The 26406-nt window shown below is 48.6% G+C and overlaps 2 protein-coding genes and 1 pseudogene across 2 annotated transcripts; 1 reads left to right on the forward strand and 2 right to left on the reverse strand.

The window, feature by feature from the left end:
• Positions 1–17751: 17751 nt before the first annotated feature.
• LOC141042723 (uncharacterized) lies at positions 17752–18162 on the reverse strand. The gene has a single exon (XM_073511601.1). It carries the CDS (start codon positions 18160–18162, stop codon positions 17752–17754), a length of 411 nt encoding a protein of 136 aa, XP_073367702.1.
• Positions 18163–20448: 2286 nt separating this feature from the next.
• LOC141042724 (uncharacterized) lies at positions 20449–22313 on the reverse strand (annotated as a pseudogene).
• A 1475-nt stretch (positions 22314–23788) lies between these two features.
• Positions 23789–25595, forward strand: LOC109756958 (uncharacterized). Its single transcript, XM_020315789.4, has one exon. It carries the CDS (start codon positions 23835–23837, stop codon positions 25395–25397), a length of 1563 nt encoding a protein of 520 aa, XP_020171378.3. The 5' UTR covers positions 23789–23834; the 3' UTR covers positions 25398–25595.
• The last annotated feature ends 811 nt before the right edge of the window (positions 25596–26406 follow it).

Here is a 26406-nt window from a genome sequence, read left to right on the forward strand (position 1 = left end):
ACGTAACTGGGTGATTATAAAGGTGCTCTACAGGTGTCTCCAAAGGTACTTGTTGGGTTGGCGTATTTCGAGATTAGGATTTGTCACTCCGATTGTCGGAGAGGTATCTCTGGGCCCACTCGGTAATGCACATCACTATAAGCCTTGCAAACATTGTGACTAATGAGTTAGTTGCGGGATGATGTATTACGGAGCGAGTAAAGAGACTTGCCGGTAATGAGATTGAACTAGGTATCGAGATACCGACGATCGAATCTCGGGCAAGTAACATACCGATGACAAAGGGAACAACGTATGTTGTTATGCGGTCTGACCGATAAAGATCTTCGTAGAATATGTGGGAGCCAATATGGGCATCCAGGTCCCGCTATTGGTTATTGACCGGAGAGGTGTCTCGGTCATGTCTACATAGTTCTCGAACCCAAAGGGTCCGCACGCTTAAAGTTACGATGACAGTTTTATTATGAGTTTATGTATGTTGATGTACCGAAGGAGTTCGGAGTCCCGGATGAGATCGGGGACATGACGAGGAGTCTCGAAATGGTCGAGACGTAAAGATCAATATATTGGACGACTATATTCGGACTTCGGAAAGGTTCCGAGTGATTCGGGTATTTTTCGGAGTACCGGAGAGTTACAGGAATACGTATTGGGCCTTATTGGGCCATACGGGAAAGAAGGAAAAGGGCCTCAAGGGTGGCCGCACCCCTCCCCTTGGTCTGGTCCGAATTGGACTAGGGAAGGGGGGCGCCCCCTTCCTTCCTTCTCTTTTTCCCTTCCTCTTTTCCTATTCCATATGGGAGGTGGAATCCTACTAGGACTAGGGAGTCCTAGTAGGACTCCACACTTGGTGCGCCCCCTCCTAGGACCGGCCTCCTCCTCCCTTGCTCCTTTATATACGGGGGCAGGGGGGCACCTCTCTACACACTTGATATACGATATTTTAGCCGTGTGCGGTGCCCCCCTCCACCAGATTACACCTCGATAATACCGTCGCGGAGCTTAGGGGAAGCCCTGCGTCGGTGGAACATCATCATCGTCACCACACCGTCGTGCTGACGAAACTCTCCCTCAACACTTGGCTGGATCGGAGTTCGAGGGACGTCATCGAGCTGAACGTGTGTAGAACTTCGGAGGTGCCGTGCGTTCGGTACTTGATCGGTTGGATCGTGAAGACGTACGACTACATCAACCGCGTTGTGATAACGCTTCCGCTGTCGGTCTACGAGGGTACGTGGACAACACTCTTCCCTCTCGTTGCTATGCATCACCATGATCTTGCGTGTGCGTAGGAAATTTTTTGAAATTACTACGTTCCCTAACAGTGGCATCCGAGCCTGGTTTTATGCGTTGATGCTATGCACGAGTAGAACACAAGTGAGTTGTGGGCGATATAAGTCATACTGCTTACCAGCATGTCATACTTTGGTTCAGCGGTATTGTGAGATGAAGCGGCCCGGACCGACATTACGCGTACACTTACGCGAGACTGGTTTCACCGTTCGGAGCACTCGTTGCTTAAAGGTGACTGGCGGGTGTCTGTCTCTCTCACTTTAGTTGAACCGAGTGTGGCTACGCCCGGTCCTTGCGAAGGTTAAAACAGCACCAACTTGACAAACTATCGTTGTGGTTTTGATGCGTAGGTAAGAACGGTTCTTGCTAAGCCCGTAGCAGCCACGTAAAAACTTGCAACAACAAAGTAGAGGACGTCTAACTTGTTTTTGCAGGGCATGTTGTGATGTGATATGGTCAAGACATGATGTGATATAATGTGTTGTATGAGATGATCATGTTTTGTAACCGAGTTATCGGCAACTGGCAGGAGCCATATGGTTGTCGCTTTATTGTATGAGATGCAATCGCCATGTAATAGTTTTACTTTATCACTAAGCGGTAGCGATAGTCGTAAAAGCAATAAGTTGGCGAGACGACAACGATACTACGATGGAGATCAAGGTGTCGCGCCGGTGACGATGGTGATTATGACGGTGCTTCGGAGATGGAGATCACAAGCACAAGATGATGATGGCCATATCATATCACTTATATTGATTGCATGTGATGTTAATCTTTTATGCATCTTATCTTGCTTTGATTGACGGTAGCATTATAAGATGATCTCTCACTAAATTTTCAAGATAAAAGTGTTCTCCCTGAGTATGCACCGTTGCAAAAGTTCTTCGTGCTGAGACACCACGTGATGATCGGGTGTGATAGGCTCTACGTTCAAATACAACGGGTGCAAAACAGTTGCACACGCGGAATACTCAGGTTAAACTTGACGAGCCTAGCATATGTACAGATATGGCCTCGGAACACAGAGACCGAAAGGTCGAGCGTGAATCATATAGTAGATATGATCAACATAGTGATGTTCACCATTGAAACTACTCCATCTCACGTGATGATCGGACATGGTTTAGTTGATTTGGATCACGTAATCACTTAGATGATTAGAGGGATATCTATCTAAGTGGGAGTTCTTAAGTAATATGATTAATTGAACTTAAATTTATCATGAACTTAGTCCTGATAGTATTTTGCAAATTATGTTATAGATCAATAGCTCGCGTTGTTGCTTCCCTGTGTTTATTTTTGATATGTTCCTAGAGAAAAATTATGTTGAAAGATGTTAGTAGCAAAGATGCGGATTGGATCCGTGATCTGAGGATTATCCTCATTGCTGCACAGAAAATTATGTCCTTGATGCACCGCTAGGTGACAGACCTATTGCAGGAGCAGATGCAGACGTTATGAACGTTTGGCTAGCTCAATATGATGACTACTTGATAGTTTAGTGCACCATGCTTAACGGCTTAGAATCGGGACTTCAAAGACGTTTTGAACGTCATGGACCATATGAGATGTTCCAGGAGTTGAAGTTAATATTTCAAGCAAATACCCGAGTTGAGAGATATGAAGTCTCCAACAAGTTCTATAGCTAAAAGATGGAGGAGAATCGCTCAACTAGTGAGCTTGTGCTCAGATTGTCTGGGTACTACAATTGCTTAAATCAAGTGGGAGTTTATCTTCCAGATAAAATAGTAATTGACAGAATTCTCTAGTCACCATCACCAAGTTAGTAGAACTTCATGATGAACTATAGTATGCAAGGGATGACGAAAGTAATTCCCGAGCTCTTCGTGATGCTGAAATCGACGAAGGTAGAAATCAAGAAAAACATCAAGTGTTGATGGTTGACGAGACCACTAGTTTCAAGAAAAGGGCAAAGGGAAGAAGGGGAACTTCAAAAAGAGCAGCAAGCAAGTTGCTACTCAAGTGAAGAAGCCCAAGTCTGTACCTAAGCCTGAGACTAAGTGCTTCTACTGCAAAGGGACTGGTCAACTGGAAGCGGAACTACCCCAACTATTTGGTGGATAAGAAGGATGGCAAAGTGAACAAAGGTATATTGGATATACATGTTATTGATGTGTACTTTACTGGTGTTTATAGCAACCCCTCGGTATTTGATACTGGTTCAGTTGCTAAGAGTAGTAACTCGAAACGAGAGTTGCAGAATAAACAGAGACTAGTAAAAGGCGAGGTGACGATGTGTGTTGGAAGTAGTTCCAAGATTGATATGATCATCATCGCACACTCCCTATACTTTCGGGATTAGTGTTGAAACTAAATAAGTGTTATTTGGTGTTTGCGTTGAGCATGAATATGATTTGATCATGTTTATTGCAATACGGTTATTCATTTAAGTTAGAGAACAATTGTTGTTCTGTTTACATGAATAAAAACCTTCTATGGTCATACACACCAACGAAAATGGTTTGTTGGATCTCGATCGTAGTGATACACATAATCATAATAATGAAGCCAAAAGATGCAAAGTTAATAATGATAGTGCAACTTATTTGTGGCACTGCCGTTTAGGTCATATTGGTGTAAAGCGCATGAAGAAACTCCATACTGATGGAATTTTGGAATCACTTGATTATGGATCACTTGATGCTTGCGAACCATGCCTCATGGGCAAGATGACTAAAACGCTGTTCTCCGGAACTATGGAGAGAGCAACAGATTTGTTGGAAATCATACATACAGATGTATGTGGTCCGATGAATATTGAGGCTCGTAGCAGGTATCATTATTTTCTAACCTTCACAGATGATTTGAGCAGATATGGATATATCTACTTAACGAAACAGAGGTCTGAAACATTTGAAAAGTTCATATAATTTCAGAGTGAAGCGAAAATCATCGTAACAAGAAAATAAAGTTTCTACGATTTGATCGTGGAGAAGAGTATTTTGGTTACGAGTTTGGCCTTCAGTTAAAACAATGTGCAATAGTTTTCACTACTCACGCCACCTGGAACACCACAGTGTAATGGTGTGTCCGAACATCGTAACCGTACTTTATTAGATATGGTGCAATATATGATGTCTCTTACCGATCTACCACTATCGTTTTGGGGTTATGCATTAGAGACAGCTACATTCACGTTAAATAGGGCACCATCAAAATCCGTTGAGACGACGCCTTATGAACTGTGGTTTGGCAAGAAACCAAAGTTGTCGTTTCTTAAAGTTTGGGGTTGCGATGCTTATGTGAAAATGTTTCATCCTGATAAGCTCAAACCCAAATCGGAGAAATGTGTCTTCATCGGATACCCAAAGGAGACAGTTGGGTACACCTTCTATCACAGATCCGGAGGCAAGACATTCGTTGCTTAGTATGGATCCTTTCTAGAGAAGGAGTTTCTCTCGAAAGAAGTGAGTGGGAGGAAAGTAGAACTTGATAAGGTAACTGTACCTGCTCCCTTATTGGAAAGTAGTTCATCACAAGAAACGGTTCCTGTGACGTCTATACCAATGAGTGAGGAAGTTAATGATGATGATCATGAAACTTCAGATCAAGTTGTAACTAAACCTTGTAGGTCAACCAGAGTAAGATCCGCACCAGAGTGGTACGGTAATCCTGTTCTGGAGGTTATGTTACTAGACCATGACAAACCTACGAACTATGAAGAAGCGATGGTGAGCCCAGATTCCGCAAAATGGCTTGAGACCATGAAATCTGAGATGAGATCCATGTAAGAGAACAAAGTATGGACTTTGGTTGACTTGCCCGATGATCGGCAAGCAATTGAGAATAAATGGATCGTCAAGAGGAAGACGGGCGCTGATAGTAGTATCTCTATCTACAAAGCTAGAATTGTCGCAAAAAGGTTTTCGACAAGTTCAAGATATTGACTACGATGAGAGTTTCTCACTCGTATCTATGCTTAAGTCTGTCTGAATCATGTTAGCAATTGCCGCATTTTATGAAATATGGCAGATGGATAAACAAAACTGCATTCCTTAATGGATTTATTAAAGAAGAGTTGTATATGATGCAACCAGGAGGTTTTGTCAATCCTAAAGGTGCTAACAAAATATGCAAGCTCCAGCGATCCATCTATGGACTGGTGCAAGCATCTCGGAGTTGGAATATACACTTTGATAAGTTGATCAAAGGATATAGTTTTATACAGACTTGCGGTGAAGCCCGTATTTACAAGAAAGTGAGTGGGTGCACTACAACATTTCTGATAAGTATATGTGAATGACATATTGTTGATCGGAAATAATGTAGAATTATTCTGCAAAGCATAAAGGAGTGTTTGAAAGGAGTTTTTTCAAAGAAAGACCTCGGTGAAGCTGCTTACATATTGAGCATCAAGATCTATAGAGATAGATCAAGACGCTTGATAAGTTTTTTCAATGAGTACATACCTTAACAAGATTTTGAAGTAGTTCAAAATGGAACAGTCAAAGAAAGAGTTCTTGCCTGTGTTACAAGGTATGAAATTGAGTAAGACTCAAAGCCCGACCACGGCAGAAGATAGAAAGAGAATGAAAGTCATTCCCTATGCCTTGGCCATAGGTTCTATAAAGTATGCCATGTTGTGTACCAGATCTATTGTATACCCTACACTGATTTTGGCAAGGGAGTACAATAGTGATCTAGGAGTAGATCACTGGACAGCGGTCAAAATTATCCTTAGTGAAATAAGGACATGTTTCTCGATTATGGAAGTGACAAAAGGTTCGTCGTAAAGGGTTACGTCGATGCAAGTTTTGACACTAATCTAGATGACTCTTAGTCTCGGTCTAGATACATATTGAAAGTGGGAGCAATTAGCTAGAGTAGCTCCGTGCAGAGCATTGCAGACATAGAAATTTGCAAATATACTTACGGATCTGAATGTGACAGACCCGTTGACTAAAATTATCTCACAATCAAAACATGATCACACCTTAGTACTCTTTGGGTGATAATCACATAGCAATGTGAACTAGATTATTGACTCTAGTAAACCCTTTGAGTGTTGGTCACATAGATATGTGAACTATGGGTGTTAATCACATGGTGATGTGAATTATTGATGTTAAATCACATGGCGATGTGAACTAGATTATTGACTCTAGTGCAAGTGGGAGACTGAAGGAAATATGCCCTAGAGGCAATAATAAAGTATTATATATTTCCTTATATCATGATAAATGTTTATTATTCATGCTAGAATTGTATTAACCGGAAACATAATACATGTGTGAATACATAGACAAACAGAGTGTCACTAGTATGCCTCTACTTGACTAGCTCGTTAATCAAAGATGGTTATGTTTCCTAGCCATAGATATGAGTTGTCATTTGATTAACGGGATCACCTCATTAGGAGAATGACGTGATTGACTTGACCCATTCCGTTAGCTTAGCACCTGATCATTTAGTATGTTGCTATTGCTTTCTTCATGACTTATACATGTTCCTATGACTATGAGATTATGCAACTCCCGTTTACAGGAGGAACACTTTGTGTGCTACCAAACGTCACAACGTAACTGGGTGATTATAAAGGTGCTCTACAGGTGTCTCCAAAGGTACTTGTTGGGTTGGCGTATTTCGAGATTAGGATTTGTCACTCCGATTGTCGGAGAGGTATCCCTGGGCCCACTCGGTAATGCACATCACTATAAGCCTTGCAAGCATTGTGACTAATGAGTTAGTTGCGGGATGATGTATTACGGAACGAGTAAAGAGACTTGCCGGTAATGAGATTGAACTAGGTATCGAGATACCGACGATCGAATCTCGGGCAAATAACATACCGATGACAAAGGGAACAACGTATGTTGTTATGCGGTCTGACCGATAAAGATCTTCGTAGAATATGTGGGAGCCAATATGGGCATCCAGGTCCCGCTATTGGTTATTGACCGGAGAGGTGTCTCGGTCATGTATACATAGTTCTCGAACCCAAAGGGTCCGCACGCTTAAAGTTACGATGACAGTTTTATTATGAGTTTATGTATGTTGATGTACCGAAGGAGTTCGGAGTCCCGGATGAAATCGGGGACATGACGAGGAGTCTCGAAATGGTCGAGACGTAAAGATCGATATATTGGACGACTATATTCGGACTTCGGAAAGGTTCCGAGTGATTCGGGTATTTTTCGGAGTACGGGAGAGTTACGGGAATACGTATTGGGCCTTATTGGGCCATACGGGAAAGAAGGAAAAGGGCCTCAAGGGTGGCCGCACCCCTCCCCTTGGTCTGGTCCGAATTGGACTAGGGAAGGGGGGCGCCCCCTTCCTTCCTTCTCTTTTTCCCTACCTCTTTTCCTATTCCATATGGGAGGTGGAATCCTACTAGGACTAGGGAGTCCTAGTAGGACTCCACACTTGGTGCGCCCCCTCCTAGGACCGGCCTCCTCCTCCCTTGCTCCTTTATATACGGGGGCAGGGGGCACCTCTCTACACACTTGATATACGATATTTTAGCCGTGTGCGGTGCCCCCCTCCACCAGATTACACCTCGATAATACCGTCGCGGAGCTTAGGGGAAGCCCTGCGTCGGTGGAACATCATCATCGTCACCACACCGTCGTGCTGACGAAACTCTCCCTCAACACTTGGCTGGATCGGAGTTCGAGGGACGTCATCGAGCTGAACGTGTGTAGAACTTCGGAGGTGCCGTGCGTTCGGTACTTGATCGGTTGGATCGTGAAGACGTACGACTACATCAACCGCGTTGTGATAACGCTTCCGCTGTCGGTCTACGAGGGTACGTGGACAACACTCTTCCCTCTCGTTGCTATGCATCACCATGATCTTGCGTGTGCGTAGGAATTTTTTTGAAATTACTACGTTCCCTAACACTAGCAAGAACCGTTCTTACCAACGCACAAAACCACAACGGTGTTTCATCAAGTTTGCTGTTTAAACCTTCCTCAAGGACCGGTCGCGGTCAAATTCGATTCAACTAAAGTAGGAGAAACAGACACCCGCTAGCCACCTTTATGCAAAACTAGTTGCATGTCTGTCGGTGGAACCGGTGTCATGTACGTGGACATGTGAGGTTGGTCCGGGCCGCTTCATCTTACAATACCGCCGAATCAAAATAAGACGTTGTTGGTAAGTAGTATTACTACCACCGCCACAACTCTTTGTGTTCTACTCGTGCATATCATCTACGCATAGACTTGGCTCATGATGCCACTGTTGGGGAACGTTGCATGGAAAACAAAAAACTTCTACGCACACGCAATGATCTATCCATGGAGATGCATAGCAACGAGGGGGAGAGTGTGTCTACGTGCCCTCGTAGACCGTAAGCGGAAGCGTTTCACAACGCGGTTGATGTAGTCAAACTTCTTCGCGCTTTGACCGATCAAGTACCGAACGCACGACACCTCCGCATTCAGCACACGTTCAGCTCGGTGATGTCCCTCGCCTTCTTGATCCAGCAAGACGTCGATGTAGTAGATGAGTTCCGTCAGCACGATGGCGTGGTGATGGTGATGGTGAAGTGATCTCCGCAAGGCTTCGTCTAAGCACTACGAAAATATGACCGGGGGTGTAAACGGTGGAGGGGGGCGCCGCACACGGCTAGGCAATTGTCTGGTGTGTGCTAGGCACCCCTCCCACATATATATAGGTGGGAGGGGGAGGGGAGAGGCCAGGGCGCGCCCTAGGGCTGGCCGCCGGCCCCCTAGAGGCTTGCCAGGCCCTGCACCTCCCCCTGCCATGTTTGTCGGAGGGGGAAGGAAAGAGGGGAAGAGAGAAGGAAGTGGCCTATTCCACACTTGCCTTTCCTCCTTCCCCATTCCTTCTCCACCTATGGCCGACCCATATCGGGGGCGCACCAGCCCCTTGTGGCTTGTGCGTTTCCCCTCTTGGCCCATAAGGCCCATACCTTTCGTCGGGGGGTGCCCGGAACCCCTTCTGGTGACCCGATATGTACCTGGTACCCTCCCACACTTCCGGTGTCCGAATACCATAGTCCTATATACCAATCTTTACCTCTCGACCATTTCAAGACTCCCCGTCATGTCTGTTATCTCATCCAGGACTCCGAACAACGTTCGGTCACCAAATTACATAACTCATATAATACTATATCGTCATCGAACGTTAAGCGTGCAGACCCTATGGGTTCGAGAACTATGTAGACATGACCGAGACACCTCTCCGGCCAATAACCAATAGCGGAACCTGGATGCTCATATTGGCTCCTGCATATTCTACGAAGATATTTATCGATCGAACCGTTATGACAACATACGTAGTTCCCTTTGTCCATCGGTATGTTACTTGCCCGAGATTGAATTGTCGGTATCTTCATACCTAGTTCAATCTCGTTACCGGCAAGTCTCTTTACTCCTTCCGTAATACATCACCTCGTGACTAACTCCTTAGTCATTTGCTTGCAAGCTTATGATGTGTATTACCGAGAGGGCCCAGAGATACCTCTCCGATACTCGGAGTGACAAATCCTAATCTCAATCTATGCCAACTCAACAAACACCCTCGGAGATACCTGTAGAGAATCTTTATGATCACCCAGTTACGTTGTGACGTTTGATAGCACACAAGGCATTCCTCTGGTATCCGAGAGTTGCATAATCTCATAGTCGGAGGAATATGTATTTGAGATGAAGAAGGCGATAGCAATAAACTGAACGATCAATATGCTAAGCTAACGGATGGGTCTAGTCCATCACATCATTCTCCTAATGTCGTGATCCCATTATCAAATGACAACACATGTCTATGGTTAGGAAACCTTAACCATCTTTGATCAACGAGCTAGTCTAGTAGAGGCTTACTAGGGACACGGTATTTGTTTATGTATTCACACATGTATTTAAGTTTCTGATCAATACAACTCTAGCATGAATAATAAACCTTTATCATGAATAAGAAAATATAAAATAACAACATTATTATTGCCTCTAGGGCATATTTCCTTCAGGGAAGGGTGGGATGGATGGGTAGGGGCTAGATCCACTTGCCAAACAACAAATCCATGGACCAAAACAACAAAATCTCACAAGATATAACAAATTGCAAGAAAATGTTTAGGCTATTTTTTGTGGGGATTTTCAAATTGGGACCAAAAAGTAACGAAATTAGGCTAGAAAATGGGGGGTAGGGACTCCAAGACGTGAATCAACCTTGCTCATGATACCAAGATGTTGTAGGGTGAAACCCTAGGTGGGATCTTTTCACAATTGGAGGGGGGAAAGTGATGAACACACAAGAACATAAGGAGAAGAATCACTCAAACAAACCCAAATATCACATCCACTAGAGTAGTATACATGAGATCCACAAGCATACAAGAACAATTCAAGGAAAAGTAGCACTAGGGTAAAGTTCTTCCCACTCCAAGGAGATGAGGTCTTGATGTTGATCTTCTCCAAGAGGAGGCCATGATAATCCACAAGGATTCTTCCCAAAGAGGGGTCTTGATCTCCAAGAGGAGGAGATACAAGGAGCAAAGATCTCTAGTGTCTATCAAATACTTTGCTAACCTCACAAATGAGCTATATGGGGAGTACTTATAGCCTAGGGACGAAATTGGGGGAAAACGGGGGTACAAGGATCTTTTGCCCATAGTGCACGCATGCACAACTGGAGGGGTTCGGACACCCAAGGTAAAAGTGGTCCGGGCACCCGGGAGTAGATACATCAAGGGGGCCGGGCACCCAGACCGGATCGAGGGCCGCGCCCTAGGCGCTGTAGAGGCCGGGCACCCGGGAGTGATGGCCCGGGCACCCCGGGTGGGCTGGCAACTCCCAGGCGGGGTGGGGGGCACCCGTGGGATGAAGGCCTGGGTACCCGGGGGTGGCGGGCGGCCGGGCACCCGGGGCGGCCAAGGCCAGCGCTAGGGATAGGGGCCGAGCACCCGGGGTGGCCAAGGACGTTTCCCAGCCGGCGACCGGGCACCCGGGGGTATAGGGGCCGGGCATCCGGAGTGTCCAGGTCCTCCGTGTCTTCATCCTTTCCGTGACGTCACTCTTCTTCCTTCTCCGTGGTCGCTTGGATCTCCGTCCTACCTTCCTCACGGTCATCTCCTATAGGTGCTTGGGTCTTCCTCCAAGCTTCCTCATGGACTTCTTCTTGGTACCTAAGAATACCCAACGTTTCCATTTGAGGTAGGACCCAACTCTCCTGTGAATCCAGATGAAGTTCGAAGAGGAAAGAGTTAACCTTGGTTTCGATGGCACGTGCGCGAGCTCTTGTCATTGGTCCTCCTCGTGGTGCTTGACATTGGTCCTCCTCGTGGTGCTTGATGAGTTGTAGTAGAGTCCATGGGGATGATGGAGGGGTGCTTCTCATCATCGCCCCTCCTTCTTCCTTGGGCTCCCCCCTAGATGGGAGAGTTCCCCCTCTGGTCCATGGCCTCCATGGCGGCGGAGGGGCAGGAGCCCCTCCTAAATTGGATCTATCTCTTTGTTCTCTTCTGTTTCGTGTTCTTATTTTCTGGCCGAAAACCGTTTCTTATATTCCCAGAGATCCGTAACTCCAATTGCACTGAGATTTTAACACGACTTTTTCCGGATATAAGCTTCCTTGCGCCCGAAGAAGAGCTCCAACCGACTTACGGGGAAGCCACGATACACCTGGGCGCGCCAGGGGGCTGGGGCGCGCCCTGGTGGGTGTTGGAGGCCGTGGGCCTCCGCTTGCGTTGATTCCACCTCCCAAAAATCACAAATATTCCAAAATAATTCTCCATACATTTTTATTGTGTTTGGACTTCGTTTGATATGAATATTCTGCGAAACAAAAAACATGTAACAAACAGGAACTAGCACTGGACACTGGATCAATATGTTAGTCCAATAAATCATATAAAATGTTGCCAAAAGTATGTGAAAGTTGTATAATATTGGCATGAAACAATCAAATATTATAGATACGACAGAGACGTATCAGCATCCGCAAGCTTAAATCCTGCTCGTCCTCGAGTAGGTAAATGATAAAAAAGATAATTTTTGATGTGGAATGCTACCTAGCATAATCTTGATTATATATCTAATCATGACATGAATATTAAGACACGAGTGATTCAAAACAATAGTCTATAATTTGACATAAAGACATCAATACTCAGGCATCCTAACAAACAGTTATGTCTTTCAAAATATCAATGCTAAAGAACGCTATCCCTATAAAATCATATAGTCATGTCATGATCCATCTTCTTAACACAAAGTATTTATCATGCACAACCCCGATGACAAACCGAGCAATTGGTTCATATGTTTTAACGCACTTCAGCTTTTTCAACCCTCGCACAATACATGAGCGCAAGCCATGGACATAGCACTATGGATAGAATAGAGTATGATGATAGAGGTAAACATAGAGAAGACAAAAAAGTAAGAAAGTTTCACATCAATGCGGCTAATCAACGGATTATGGAGATGCCCATCAATTGATATCAATGCGAGGACTAGAGATTGCCATGCAACGGATGCACTAAGAGCTATAAGTGTATGAAAGCTCAAACTGAAACTAAGTGGGTGTGCATCTAACTCTATAAGGAATAATTCCCACTAGTATATGAAAGTGACAACATAGGAGACTCTCTATATGAAAAACATGGTGCTACTCTGAAGCACAAATATGGAATTTGCATGCCCCTTCTCTCTTTTCTCTTATTTTTTTTCTTTTCCTATTTTTTTCTTTTTTCTTGTGCTCTTTTTGGTCTCATTTTTTTATTTTTTTTATGTATTTGTCCGGAGCCTCATCCCGATTTGTAGGGAATTATAGTTTTCATCATCCTTTCCTCACTAGGACATGCTCTAATAATGAATACTGATGATCATCACACTTCTATTTACTTACAACTTAATATCACAACTCGATACCTAGAACAAAGTATGACTTTATATGAATGTCTCTGGCAGTGTACCAGGACGTGCAATGATCTAGCGTAGTAGAGATATCAAAAAACGGACAAACCATAAAAATATCATGCTAGCTATTTTACGAGGTTAACGATATGTACTACTGCTGAAGATGTTGAATGGCCAGCATCGTGCGGACGACAGGCAACGCCAGTGGCCAGTGCGCCGCCGGGTTCCGACGTTTAGTCATGCCTAATCCCTAGCAATATGTGCCAACTCCTCAAGAAATTCCTTAGTTCATCTACCGTGATCTGAACACGAGGTGAAAGGCGGCGCTTGTAGGTACGTGATGCCTGGCTCGAAACCCGTGTTGTTATGTCGATGCATCAGACTCCATAACCTACTATTTGGGCCAAGTCCAATTCCAGTCCTACATATTGGGGCTCAAAAAGAAAAACCTTACGTGCATCTATGTCGTGGCAAATCCTATACGACACCCTCGGCGCCTGTTATAGGCTTAGCGGTATAGGGCGCACACCCCTTGTCCGCGTTGGGCCGGCCCACGTTCCATTTTTTCTGTTTTAAATAAACAAAAAACAACACATGTACGTGCCGTGGTTGGAACAGGAGATCTCCTGGTTAAATTCTCGCTACCACAACCAACCAGCTAGGGTGTGCGTGTGTGCGTTCATAGGGTGAGTGTATGCGCATGTATATGAGCGCTTGCATCTGTACTGTGTTAAAAAAGCCTTTGACATGTTTAGTTATAGTTTTTTACTTCTTTTCTTCTCTTTTTTATGCTGGAATGGTTTTTTGTTTTTCTTATATTTTATTCATTTCCATTTCACTTTATTCTGCTAAACGTTTTTTATTCGTTTCAAATTCATGAACTTTTTTGAAATTTGATGAACCTTTTTTTAAATTCAATGCACTTTTTCAAATTCGATGAACTTTTCCAAATTTCACGAACTCTTTCTCAAATGCAATGAACTTTTTTCAAATGCGATGAACTTTTTTTCAAATGCGATGAACTTTTTTCAAATGCGATGAACTCTTTTCAAATTCGATGAATTTGTTTTTCAAAATTGTGAACTTTTATGAAATTCATGTCCTTTTTATAATTCGTGATTTTTTTAGATTTATCATGATTTTTTACTGTTTTTTGAAAGTCAATGTTTGACCAGTCAACTAGTCAACCGTGACCAGTCACCGTGATCGACCGAACCAAGAAACACGATCGATGGAATAAGGGAAATCAGTGGTCAGCGATTTTTGTTGAGTTGTTGGGCCAGCCCATGAGCTGAGGCGCATGTGCGCCAAGATGCAGAACCGGCGCTTAAAGCGCCCGTTAGGAGCTCCCCTATGTTGTTAGCTACTCCGCTTGCGTGCGCGTACCTGCGAGGCCCCCCTCTATTTCTGGGGACCCGGGGCGGCCGCCCCCTGCACCGGATGCGGCTCCTCTACTGTGCCTCTTAGCACGGCGCAGGTGTCGTGCCTCCTTCATACGCCTGCGGACGTACTCACATGGGTCAGAATATGAGAATTACCAAAAGCTAATCTGCCCAGCCCATCCATTAGTTGTATCACACGTCTCAACTGATTAACTATATCGGGCTCGAAAAAGAACTCATCAACTATAAACCCCTAAAACACTAATTAGCTATAAAAAATAATTAACTGGTATAATTAATACATGACCAACACTGTAAAATGAAAATGAACTTATATAAGAAAAAATGTTTTGCTAAATTTGGTCATATTTTACGCAGAGCTGATTTTAATCAATTTGATTGGCACCTTTTTTTGGCTTTATTCCATAGTACATGTAACTAGCACATTCGTCGATCACACACAACTATAGTTAGGGCATCTTCAACACTGACCCGTAAATCTCCCGCAATCGTCCAGACCGCGCTGTCCTGACCACGAAAGCCATCCAACGCCGACCTGTATCGGTCCGCGAGGCGGTTCATACGCGATTTCTCCTGCAAACCGGAGACAAAAGTGAGGGAGGTTTGCGGGAGTCTGGACCGATCCCAAGCCCGCTTCTGACCACCCTGGTCCATGAAAAACCCGTCACCCGCCCCTCCCGCGCTTTCCTTCCGATGCACGCGCTGCTTACCGCACCGCATTCATGCCGGCCCAGAGCACGCGAAGGCCGGCATTTGATGCCGCGATGTGACCGAAGGGAGGGAGGGCGGCACTGACCGACGCGACCTGTCGGCAGTCGCCGCTTCATTGCGGACGCAGGTTCCCAAGGAACCAACTCCTTCCGCTACACCGCATTGAAGCGGCCGGCCCTTCGCATGGCATGGCGGCGGCTATTTAAGTCGTGCTCCGGCGCCATTCACATCACATCCTCGCCCAGCTCCCTCTACATCTTCGGTGATGGGCAAGTCCTGGACGTCGGCGCCGGCAGGCGATTTCGGGGCGGGATCCAAGCGCTGTCTCCGCCGCCTCGATGGGGAGATGGCCAGGTACGGCGAGGAATGGTCCCTCGCCGAGATCCCCGCCGCTGCCCTCTCCCCCAGCCCATGTCCTCGGTGGTCATGGCCGCACTGCGCACGGCGCAGGAGGAGGCGGAGAGGAACATCCGCGAGCGTCAGGCGGCCGCCGAAAAGCCCTGTCGCGACGCCACCACCTTCCGCCGTCCCAAGCCTGACTCCGACAACTCTGATGGTTTGTTGGGCAACAATGACGAAGGACGGAGGGATCTAGGGCAGCAGTGCCCAACGCGACATTGGTGAAGCGGGTGCCGACCAAAGGGATCCAGGGTGGCCATCCTCAATGACGGCCCGGTGCACGCTTGGATCCAGTGTGACGATTTTTAACTGTAGTTAAGTACTCCCTCTGTAAAGATATATAAGAACGTTCAGTGATTTAATCGCTCTTATATTTCTTTACAGAGGAAGCACGACCTATGGACATGCAACTGTGGTTGCAAGCCTGTGCACTAGCGATGGAAGCGGACGGCGTCCGAATGCCCCGAAGCAAAAACTGCACCAATGTTCATTACTCTATAATAACAAATGCCCCGAAGCAAAAACTGCACCAATGTTCATTACTCTATAATAACCGTGTTAGTTTAATTATTATTTTTGTTCATGGACCGTCACGGACACACGGACACCATCTGCTTACATCCTTGTACGGATGTACCACTGCAGTTGGCAGTTGCCTACAATCGATTGGCATATGACTATAGTTGTGTGTGGTCGATCGAATGTGATTGGCATATGACTACATGTACTATGGAATAAAGACAAAAAAGGTGCCAATCAAATTGATTAAAATCCGCTCTGCGTAAAATATGACCAATACTATTTAACAAAACATTTTTTTCTTATATAAGTTCATTTTCATTTTACAGTGTTGGTCATGTATTAATTATACTAGTTAATTAGTTTTTTAGGGGTTTATAGTTGATCAGTTCTTCTTTGAGCGGGATATAGTTAGTCATTTTTTTGGGACAAATATAGTTAATCAGTTGAGACGTATGATACATCTAATGGATGGACTGGGCAGATTAGCTCTTGGTAATTCTCATATTCTGGCCCATGTGAGTGTGTCCGCACGCGTACGAAGGAGGCATGACACCGTGCCATGATAAGAGGCACGGTAGAGGAGCCGCGTCCCCATGCCCCCCCCCCCCTCAAGGCCGGCCCTCCTAGGCTTGACAGACTCCAGATCCAAGTTGGGGAAACTAAGTGTCGATGGTTCTTACTCAGAGGTAGAGCAACTCGGTGGAACTGATCTACAAAGGACATGGGGTGAGATTATATTCACTTCATGCTAGCTTCCATTTTCTTGCCATGATTTATTGAATTGTGAAGCTCTCATCGATTATTGAGGGAGTGGCATTAGCAAAATGATGGTGTGATCTCCCCCTAACCAATGAATCAGACTGCTTACAAGCGGTAAAGTTGATTCGAAGCACAAGATTGATCATTGGAGACACGTACTCCTAGTGCATGAAATGAAATAAGCTTTGTGAGGAGATCGCAAAATTACTCACATATGCTTCGTAGTGCTGCCTTGATAGCATCCACTAGTGATAATACTCTCTCAACTACAAGATTCAGGTCCGGATTACAAGCTCGAAGAGCCAAATGGGAAAGAGAGAAGGGAAGGGGAAGAGAGCCGCCACCGCCAGTTCCTGATCCTTCTCTAGATGAACCCTAGTTAGCCCTCCCGTGCCTTAAGTACTCTTCTGCCGGCCGGTTGTTGGGCCGCTCACCCATTCTGGGCCTGTTACCTTGGTGTTGGGCTTCCGATCACGGACGGGCCTGCTTTGCACCCCTTCTTGGGCCTCGCTGCTCTGCCCTTGTCGGCATGTAGCTGGAGTGTCGCTGACAATCCCCTCTCCTTGAAAAACGGCTTGTCCCCAAGCCGGCGCATCAGGAAAGCGTTGCCGGAGGCGTCCGAGGTCTTCCCACTTGGCCTTGTCTTCAGTAGAGTGCGACCAGTGTGTGAGGTCCTGCCTGATCGTCTTGCGCCCAATATGCTTGTCACGAAGGCGGAGGACACGCAGCGGCACCCATGCCGGGGCACGCAAAAAGCGCCGGTGCAGGTCCTCCAAATCCTCCCAGGTGGTGTCGTCGGTCGGCGCCCCGGTCTAGCGGATCTCGCCTTGGCGGACCATCTTGTTGGCCGTCTTGCGCCAACGGTATTGAAGCACCTCTAGAGGAACCTGAAATGCCAACACATTAGAAGGAAGGGCAGCCACTGGCTGCTCTGGTCGGAGGTGTGCTGGCCTGAGTTGCGACACATGGAACATGGGGTGGACCAAGGAGCCTTCCGGTAGCTGGAGACGATACGCCACAGCTCCAATCTTGGTCAACACCGTGAAGGGGCCAAAGAACTTGAACGCTAGCTTGTGGCACGCCCGCTGAGCCACCGATGTCTGCACATATGGCTGTAACTTCAAGAACACCTTGTCCCCAGGCTGAAAGGCGCACTCTGGCCTCCTCTTGTCCGTCTGATCCTTCATTCGTTGTTGCGCCCGGTGCAAATGCTGCTTGACCATATTGAGCATCAGCTACCGCTCCTCCATCCAGGCCCGGATGTCCAAGGGCTGGGAATCATCAGTCATGACCAGGCCCAAGGAGCGGGGATCCCTGCCGTATAAGATAGCAAAAGGTGATTTCCCCAAGCTGGAGTGGGTGCTTGTGTTGTACCAAAACTCCGCTAGGGACAACCATTTGCACCACTGTTTTGGGGACACCTGGAAGTAGCAGCGGAGGAAGGTCTCGAGGCATTGGTTGACCCTTGCGGTCTGCCCATCCGTTTGCGGATGCCGTGCTGTGCTCAAGAACAATTCATTACCCGTGATCTTGAAGAGGTGTTGCCAAAACTTGTGAAAAGAGGATCTCTTTCTGATATAATGTATGTCGGCATCCCGTGATGCTTGTAGATATGGTCCATGAACTGTTGCACCACCATCTGAGCGGTGAAAGGGTGTACCAGAGGCACAAAGTGCGCGTACTTGGTCAACTTGTCGACCACCACCATAATGCAATTGTGACGTCCTGATGGAGGAAGGCCATCTATGAAATCCATGGTGGCCATCTCCCATGGCTCGCCTAGAATTGGAATCGGTTGGAGCAGTTCGGGGTACCTTGCTCTGTCCGGCTTAGCTTGCTGGCATGTTGTGCATGTGCGCACGTATTCTCTAACAGTGCGACGCATTCCTGGCCAAGAGAAGTGCTACTTGATTCGAGCCAAGGTAACAGGGAAGCGCGAGTACCCTCCAGTCGCCGAGTCATGCAAGGCCGAGGTAATCTTGTGCTGCAGCTTCGTGTTGTGCCCCAGCCACACCTTGCCCTTGTGGTGCAAAACTCCTTTTTGCAGAGAAAAAGGACCATGTTGCTCCCCCGCTGCTAAGCTGGTGACTAACTTCTGACAGTGAGGGTCCGAGGCATAGCCCCTCTGCAGTTCCTCGAGCCAAGATGCTTTGCATTCAGTAATAGCTGCAGCTCCTTCCAATGTTTCATGAGCTCGTCTAGATAGTGCGTTGGCTGCTTTGTTTTCTTCTCCTTTCTTGTAACAGATCCTGTACTGAAGGCCCAGTAGCTTAGTGAAAGCCTTGTGTTTCCATACGGTGGTGAGACGTTGTTCCTCTAAGTGTATCAGGCTCTTCTGGTCCGTTCTGATATCGAACTCAGCTACTTGCAAGTACGAGTGCCATTGGTCCACCGCATGCAAGATGGCCATGCACTCCTTCTCATATGTGGAGAGGCCAGCGGACTTGGGACACAAAGCCTTGCTCAGAAACACAATTGGGTGTTCATCCTGCTGCAGCACCGCCCCGATGCCCTTGTCGCATGCGTCCGTCTCCACCATGAAGGGCCTCTCAAAGTTCAGCAAGGCCAGGACTGGAGCGGTGATCAACGACTTTTTGAGAGTCTCGAATGCCTCTTGGGTTTCAGCTGTCCAGACAAACACTGTCCCTTTGTGAAGAAGCTGGGTCAGGGGCCGACAAATCATTCCAAAGAGCTAAACAAACTTCCGGTAATACCCTGCAAGGCCGAGGAATCCCCAAAGTTCCTTGACGGAGACCGGGGTCAGCCAAGAGCGGACCGCTTCAATTTTGTCTTGCTCGGTCGACACTCCCTCTGCGCTAATGTTGTAGCCCAGGTAAGAGATCTGTTGTTGTGCAAAAAGACATTTGGATTCCTTTACTTGCCACTAATCCTTCCGAAGCAGCCCCAAAACTTGATCCAGATGTTTCAAATGGTCCTCCCATGTTTTACTAAATACCAAGATGTCGTTGAAAAGCACCAGAATAAACTCTCTTAGCGCTGGGGACAGTGTGACGTTCATTGCTCCTTGGAAGGTATATGGCGCATATGCGAGCCCAAAAGACATGACCTTGTACTCGTAGTGGCCGTTGTGAGTTTGAAAAGCTGTCTTGGTCGCCTCTTCTTCTGCCAGCCGGATTTGATGGTAACCCACTTGAAGATTTAGCTTGGAGAACCAGCGGGCTCCGGATAGCTTGTCCAGAAGCTCGTCAATCACCGGCAATGGATACTTGGTCTTACAAGTCAATGCATTGAGTCTTCGGTAATCCACACGATCGCCATGTGAGGTCTTTCTTCCTGACCAACACAACAGGGGACGAAAAGAGACTATGGCTCACCTGGATGATTCCTTGCTTCAGGAGCTCGGCCACTTGCTTCTCGATTTCCGTTTTGAGTGCTGGAGGTACCGATATGGTCGAACGAAAAATAGTTGTGCTCCTGGCACCAGAGGAATGTGGTGGTCGCAAGCCCTCAATGGTGGCATGCCTTGGGGTTCGGCAAACACATCCCTGTATCGGTCAAGCAGGTCGTTAACTTGTGGTGGCAGCATTTTCTGCTCCGGCGGGTCCAATTGGTACAATTGCATGATCAGGAGGCTGTCATTATCTTTAGACAGGGCTTGTAGTTGCGCTGCTGTCACCAGCGAGCATTGAGGACCATTGTTGGGGAGTCCCTGCAATCTGAACGTGCATCCTTGTTGCTAGAATTCAATGTAGCGCTTCACCCAGTCCACCTGCATCGGGCTGTGACTCTCCAACCAATCCATTCCGAGGATAATATCATAGCTCCCCAATGGCAGAACTTTTAGATTGTTGCAGAATTGCTGGCCTTGACTCCACCATGCGCAGTTGGCCACTTCATGAGTGCACAATAGCTCGCCTCCATCTGCTACCTTAACTCGGAGACGTCGCGCCAAGGGTGTGGCCTTGAGTTCACCCTGGATCAGGTCTTGCTTGTATAAAGGAAGACGAATTGCCCGAGTCGATGAGCACCAAGACTTGAGTCTCCCCGATCCACCCTTGTAACTGCGGTGCTTTGGGTGATGACGTGTCGTCCAGTGCGTGACAAGATATCGCCGTGCAGTTTGCCGCCTCCCTATCCTGCTGCTCTTCATCTTCCGATGTGGTGTTGCTCTCGGTGTCAAGCATCTGCAGCAGTTCTTCGATGAAATGGAGGGGCACGGAGGCTGGGCAGCGGTGATCATGCCCCCAACGCTCCCCGCACGTGAAGCACAGCCCCTTAGCCCGGCGGTAGGCACGCAGGGCTGCGACCTTGTTGGCGTCTTGCGCCAGTCTTGCCGCATCGAGCGCCCGGCGGTCTTCTGCCCCGACTAGCCCTCCTCCGCGAGGAAGAGCAGCTGCCACGGGTAGGACCCCGACTGTCCTGGTAATGCGCGACAGGCCCCCCTCCTGGCGACGCGGTCGCTCCCTTCGGAAGCCTCAGCCAGCTCCTGTTGCAAGAGAGCCAAGGAGCCAGCCGCCTCCAGATCCACCGGTCGTTGAATGAGCACGACCGCCCGGATATCGTCGCGTAGGACCTCCACAAACCTCGTCAAAAAGTACAAAGGGAGACCTCTGAATACGACAACAAATGATTCATGAGAGCATCAAATTGTTCTATGTATTCCACGACCGAACCAACTTGCTTACTATGATAAAACTGCCTAATCAATTGTTGATGCTGGTCATGCCCAAATTTTCTGAAAAGGAATTCACATAAACCTTCCCAATCCAGGCCAATAACCTTGCGCTGGACGGACTGCAACCAAATTGCGGTGGTGGTGGAAAATTTTTAGCATGGCCATGGGCAACCAGAACGACTGGTCTACCCCGTACATAGAAAAGTATTGCTCGCATAACCCCTTCCACAGCCACGGGTTCTCCCCATCAAACTGTGGGAAGGTCATGGCCGGTAAAGCATGGTTATGGCCCCCTCCCATGGACGACGAGGCCAAGCTGCCTCCCAACAGGGGAGGCGGTGAACGGAAACGGGGACGATGGCGGAGGAGCGGGCGGGCGCTGTGACTGACCTACGCCCGGGGTAGTTCCTTGGAACTGCCCCCGGGTTTGATGGTGATCGTCGTGGCCAACGGGCCCAGAAGATGGCCTCCATGGTGCCATGGGTGCGGCGGCCTTGGGGTTTGCCACCGCCTTGCCAGTCCCCTCTGGAATGTCGATGACGGCGTGGGCTGGTACGCCGGCGCCGCCCTATGAAGGGCACCCACCGCCTCCTGCAGGTCAGAGACGCGGGCCTCCAACTCCGGCTTCCACACTTGGATAGCGTCGACCTTGGCGCTGAGGTCGCTAATCGACCCCTTGATGTTAGTGCAAAGCTCCCCCATGAGCTCCCTTATGAACTTCTTAGCCTCGTCGTCCATGGCGAGCCTCTTCTACTTCTCACTCCTTCTCACTCCTTGTCTCGATGATGGAACGGATTGGGTGGGAAAATGGCTCTAGATACCAATTGATAGCATCCACTAATGATAATACTCTCTCAACTACAAGATTCAGGTCCGGATTACAAGCTCAAAGAGCCAAATGGGAAAGAGAGAGGGGAAGGGGAAGAGAGCCGCCGCCGCCAGTTCCTGATCCTTCTTTGGATGAAACCTAGCGTAACCCTCCCGTGGCTTAAGTACTCTTCTGCCGGCCAGTTGTTGGGCCGCTCACCCATTTTGGGCATGTTACCTTGGTGTTGGGCTTCTGATCCCGGACGGGCCTGGTTTGCACCCCTTCCTGGGCCTCGCTGCTATGCCTTGTCGGCCTGTAGCTGGAGTGTTGCTGACATGCCTGGCTTGGTTCTACACTGAATGATGTACCCACCTTGAAGGTTACTTTGCTAGAGAGTAAGTCCTATTGACCAAAGAAGCGGAAAAAGCCGTCGGTACTTCTTAATGATGTACGTAAGCGGGTTATCCTGGCTAACAATAATGCCATGCTTAGATTTAGGGATTAGGAATTCTTATTGGGAAGTAGATTGGATTGTCATTCAAGTTGGAGCAGATCTTATTGGTTCAACTTAGGCATTGTTGTATCAATTAAAATAACTATCTTCATCAAGTAAGCGCTTAGATTCTAGTTCAAAGATAGGAGCATTAAGCTCTAAGCACAACTTTCTATTAAGTATTGCAATCATTTGCTTTGAGTAATACAAGTCATTTAGAAAAAAAGATTGCTACTAAGACTTGAGGCTGGGATTGATTGTTGGTAGTGAGGGGCTCTTCATGTAGAGATGAATACGGAGTATATTGTAATCAATGTTTCCTTTTGCAATCATATATTGTAATCAATGTTGAATATATCAAATAGTATTATCAATACACTTCCTTTTTCCCTTCCTCGAAAATAAATATATTTATTTTTCCTCAATAAAAAGGCACTACACAAAAAAGAATACCGGTGAGGCGCTTGTGAAAAATCACAACCAAGGGCCTGGTTTGCATTTGCCAAAACTTTGAGGCACTACACAAAGAAAGAAAACTTTGCCAAACCACAGCCAGCCGAGTGAGGCATACCGGGGCAGCAGCTGATTCAACAATCCTCGACGGATCTTCTGTGCACACGCCCACCTACAACTGCGCCATAGATGAAGCCACCGGGCGCAAAGAATCCTAGGTGGTTTTCGGCGCGACCGTGGGCTCCCCACAAAACCGAGAGCGTGTGCCGCTCCCTCTAGCGGAGGCGGCTGCTGCTGTTCGGCGCCGATACCGGCGGCGGCCGTCTGCCCCCGCTCCTCTTTTTATTCGCCGCTCCAACCCACCGGCCAGCGCAAAACCCAGAGTTGACCACAAGAGTCCCTCAGAGAAAAAAAGAGTTGACAACCAGAGACCGGTGGCCAGGCTTTGCAGATGGAGAGGGTTGACGGAGGAGCGGGGCTGGGTGCGCGTGGGTCTGCGGCGGCGATGCTGGGCATGGAGATGCACCTCGTCCACCAGCCGCAGCCGCAGATCCACGCGGCCTCCTCGTTCCAGCAGCCGCCGGAGCACCTCCACCATGCCAACGGCGGCGGCTTGCAGGTCCAGCACCACCAGGCCATGCCGGTGAGGCAGCAGCACCCGCAGCCGCCGTACGCGGCTTATGTGGCGCCGCCGTCGAGGGCGGTCAAGGCGCATGAAGAGGAGGAGATGGGCAACGGCGTCGGGAATGGCGGCGGCGTCGTGCAGCAGCCGAGGGCGGGGGCGGGGGCGGGGGCGGCGGGGTGCCCGTGGTCCCGGATGAAGTGGACGGACGCGATGGTGCGTCTGCTCATCGCGGTGGTGTACAACGCCGGGGACGACGGGGAGGGCGTGTCTGCAGGAGGCAAGGCGGCGGCGTCGCACTCGCACGGGAAGGCGGGGGCCTCTGCGGCGGCGGCGCACGGAGGGCACGGGCCGCAGGCGGCGGCGCAGCAGAAGAAGGGTAAGTGGAAGTCCGTGTCCCGGGCGATGATGGAGAACGGCTTCGCGGTGTCGCCGCAGCAGTGCGAGGACAAGTTCAACGACCTCAACAAGCGCTACAAGCGCGTCGTCGACCTGCTCGGCCGCGGCACGGCGTGCAAGGTGGTCGAGAACCCCGCGCTGCTCGACGCCATGGGCGAGCTCACCGCCAAGGCCAAGGAGGAGGCGCGCAAGCTGCTCAGCTCCAAGCACCTCTTCTTCCGCGAGATGTGCACCTACCACAACCCCCCCGGCGCCGCCGCAGCAGCCTCGCACGGCACCGACGACGGCGCGGCCTGCTTCCACCACCCGCAGCCGGCGGCAGTGCCCGGCGCTGCCAACTCGTCCGCCGGCCGCCAGGTGGTAGCGATGGTGAATTCCTCCACGCGTTCTGAGGACGACAGCGAGGACGACGTCCTCAGCAGCAAAGAGGCTGAAGAGGAGGAGGAGGACGACGACTACGACCTGGACGACGTGGAGGAGAAGGCGCCGGGCACCAACCGCCGCGGGGGCTGCGTCGACGACGGCAATGGCTTCCACAACTACGGCGGGCACAAGAACAAGCGCCGTCGCGGCGAGAGCAACGCTGCGGCCGGAGAAGACGGAGAAGAGGACGGGAACAAGCACGCCCGCAGGAGGCCGTGCGCCATGCAGCAGCTGCAGCGCGAGCTGGCCGCGGCGGAGGCCGGCGGCGACCAGCAGCAGCTGCGGCAGTGGATGCAGCGGCGCGCGCTGGAGCTGGAGAAGCAGAAGCTGGCGTACGAGGTCCGCGAGTACGCGCTGGAGAAGCAGCGCCACAAGTGGGAGCAGTTCAAGGCCACCAAGGAGTGGGACATGGAGCACGAGCGGCTGCGGATCGAGCGCCGGCGCGTCGACGGCCAGCGCATGCTGCTCGTGCTCAAGCAGAAGGAGTTCGACCTGGACCTCGCCGAGGCCTACAACAACTACTCGTCGTCCGTGGACCACCACCCGGGCGCCCAGACCCCGCCGCCCGCCGGCTTCCAGCAGCAGCCGGGCTCCAGCCCCTCCACCACAGGGCACCCCAACTAGCTAGGCAGGCAGGGCAGGACACCATGCATACATTAGATTTAGCTTTTCCCTTAGGCCACCATGCATACTCCATTTTTACTTTTCCTTCGCCAGCATGAATTACCTTTTCGCTTTCGATTCGTTGTAATCAGCAGTAGCAGTGGAGCAATAACCTGTAAGATGTCTATGGTCTCTTGAGTTGAGAAGTTTCAGAATTCAGATGCCTATGGTCTCTTGTTGATTTGCCTGGAATAATCGTTGTGTCATGGAGCCTGTACTTTGTCACCATTGAGAGCATTGGAGTATCTTACCTAGATCGTGGATGTCCATGGGCATCTCCGAGGTCTCCGAGGTGTATGCACTCTGCACCAGCCCCATGGTCGGGGCGGTGCTGATCCCGAGCCACACGGGGGCACGCCGAGGTCCACTGCGCACGCGGTGTGCCTTGGCCTTTTGCAGTGGCTCTACCTAGGAATCGTCGATCGTCGCCGTACCTTTCTCCTCCCCTTTCGCTGGTCAAATGCGTATCCTCACCTTTTGCAGTGGCCGCCTTAAAGCAGCTCCAACGCGCGCGGACCCAAATGAATGACGATTTTATTCGTTTTTTTCTGTTTGGGTCGGTCATGTTAGAACTGGTGAAAGCGTTTCTACTTTCCTCGAGGGAGAGCCACATACGTCTATTTATTGAGGCAGAACCTTGCTGTGAAGTACAAGAGATGGATTAGGAATCCAGCTATCACAAGGAGATAGAAGCCACTTTAGCTAGATTTCAGTCAGTTGACTTTTAGTTATTTGGTTAGTCGATTTTTTGGCTCTTGAATTGTGTTTTAAGATTTGTGTGGTTCTTCTTTTTTCTGTCACGTTTTGCTGGTGTACTGGGCTGGGCTGTTTGAATTTGACTGACTCCTATTTTGGGCGAGTCAATTTTGTTCTTCGGCTGGATTTTGGTGCGTGCATGCTTTTTTCCATGGGTTCGCTTTTGTTTTCTGCACGTGTACGCTTTTATTTTCTATTTACCAGTTGAATTTTG

The sequence above is a fragment of the Aegilops tauschii genome, chromosome 3, assembly GCF_002575655.3.
Source record: "Aegilops tauschii subsp. strangulata cultivar AL8/78 chromosome 3, Aet v6.0, whole genome shotgun sequence".
NCBI lineage: Eukaryota > Viridiplantae > Streptophyta > Magnoliopsida > Poales > Poaceae > Aegilops > Aegilops tauschii.

Excerpts from the sequence above, each read along its gene's own strand:
- LOC109756958 (XM_020315789.4), top strand. The coding sequence starts at position 23,835 with ATGCTGGGCATGGAGATGCACCTCGTCCACCAGCCGCAGCCGCAGATC.
- LOC141042723 (XM_073511601.1), bottom strand. The coding sequence starts at position 18,162 with ATGGTCAAGCAGCATTTGCACCGGGCGCAACAACGAATGAAGGATCAG.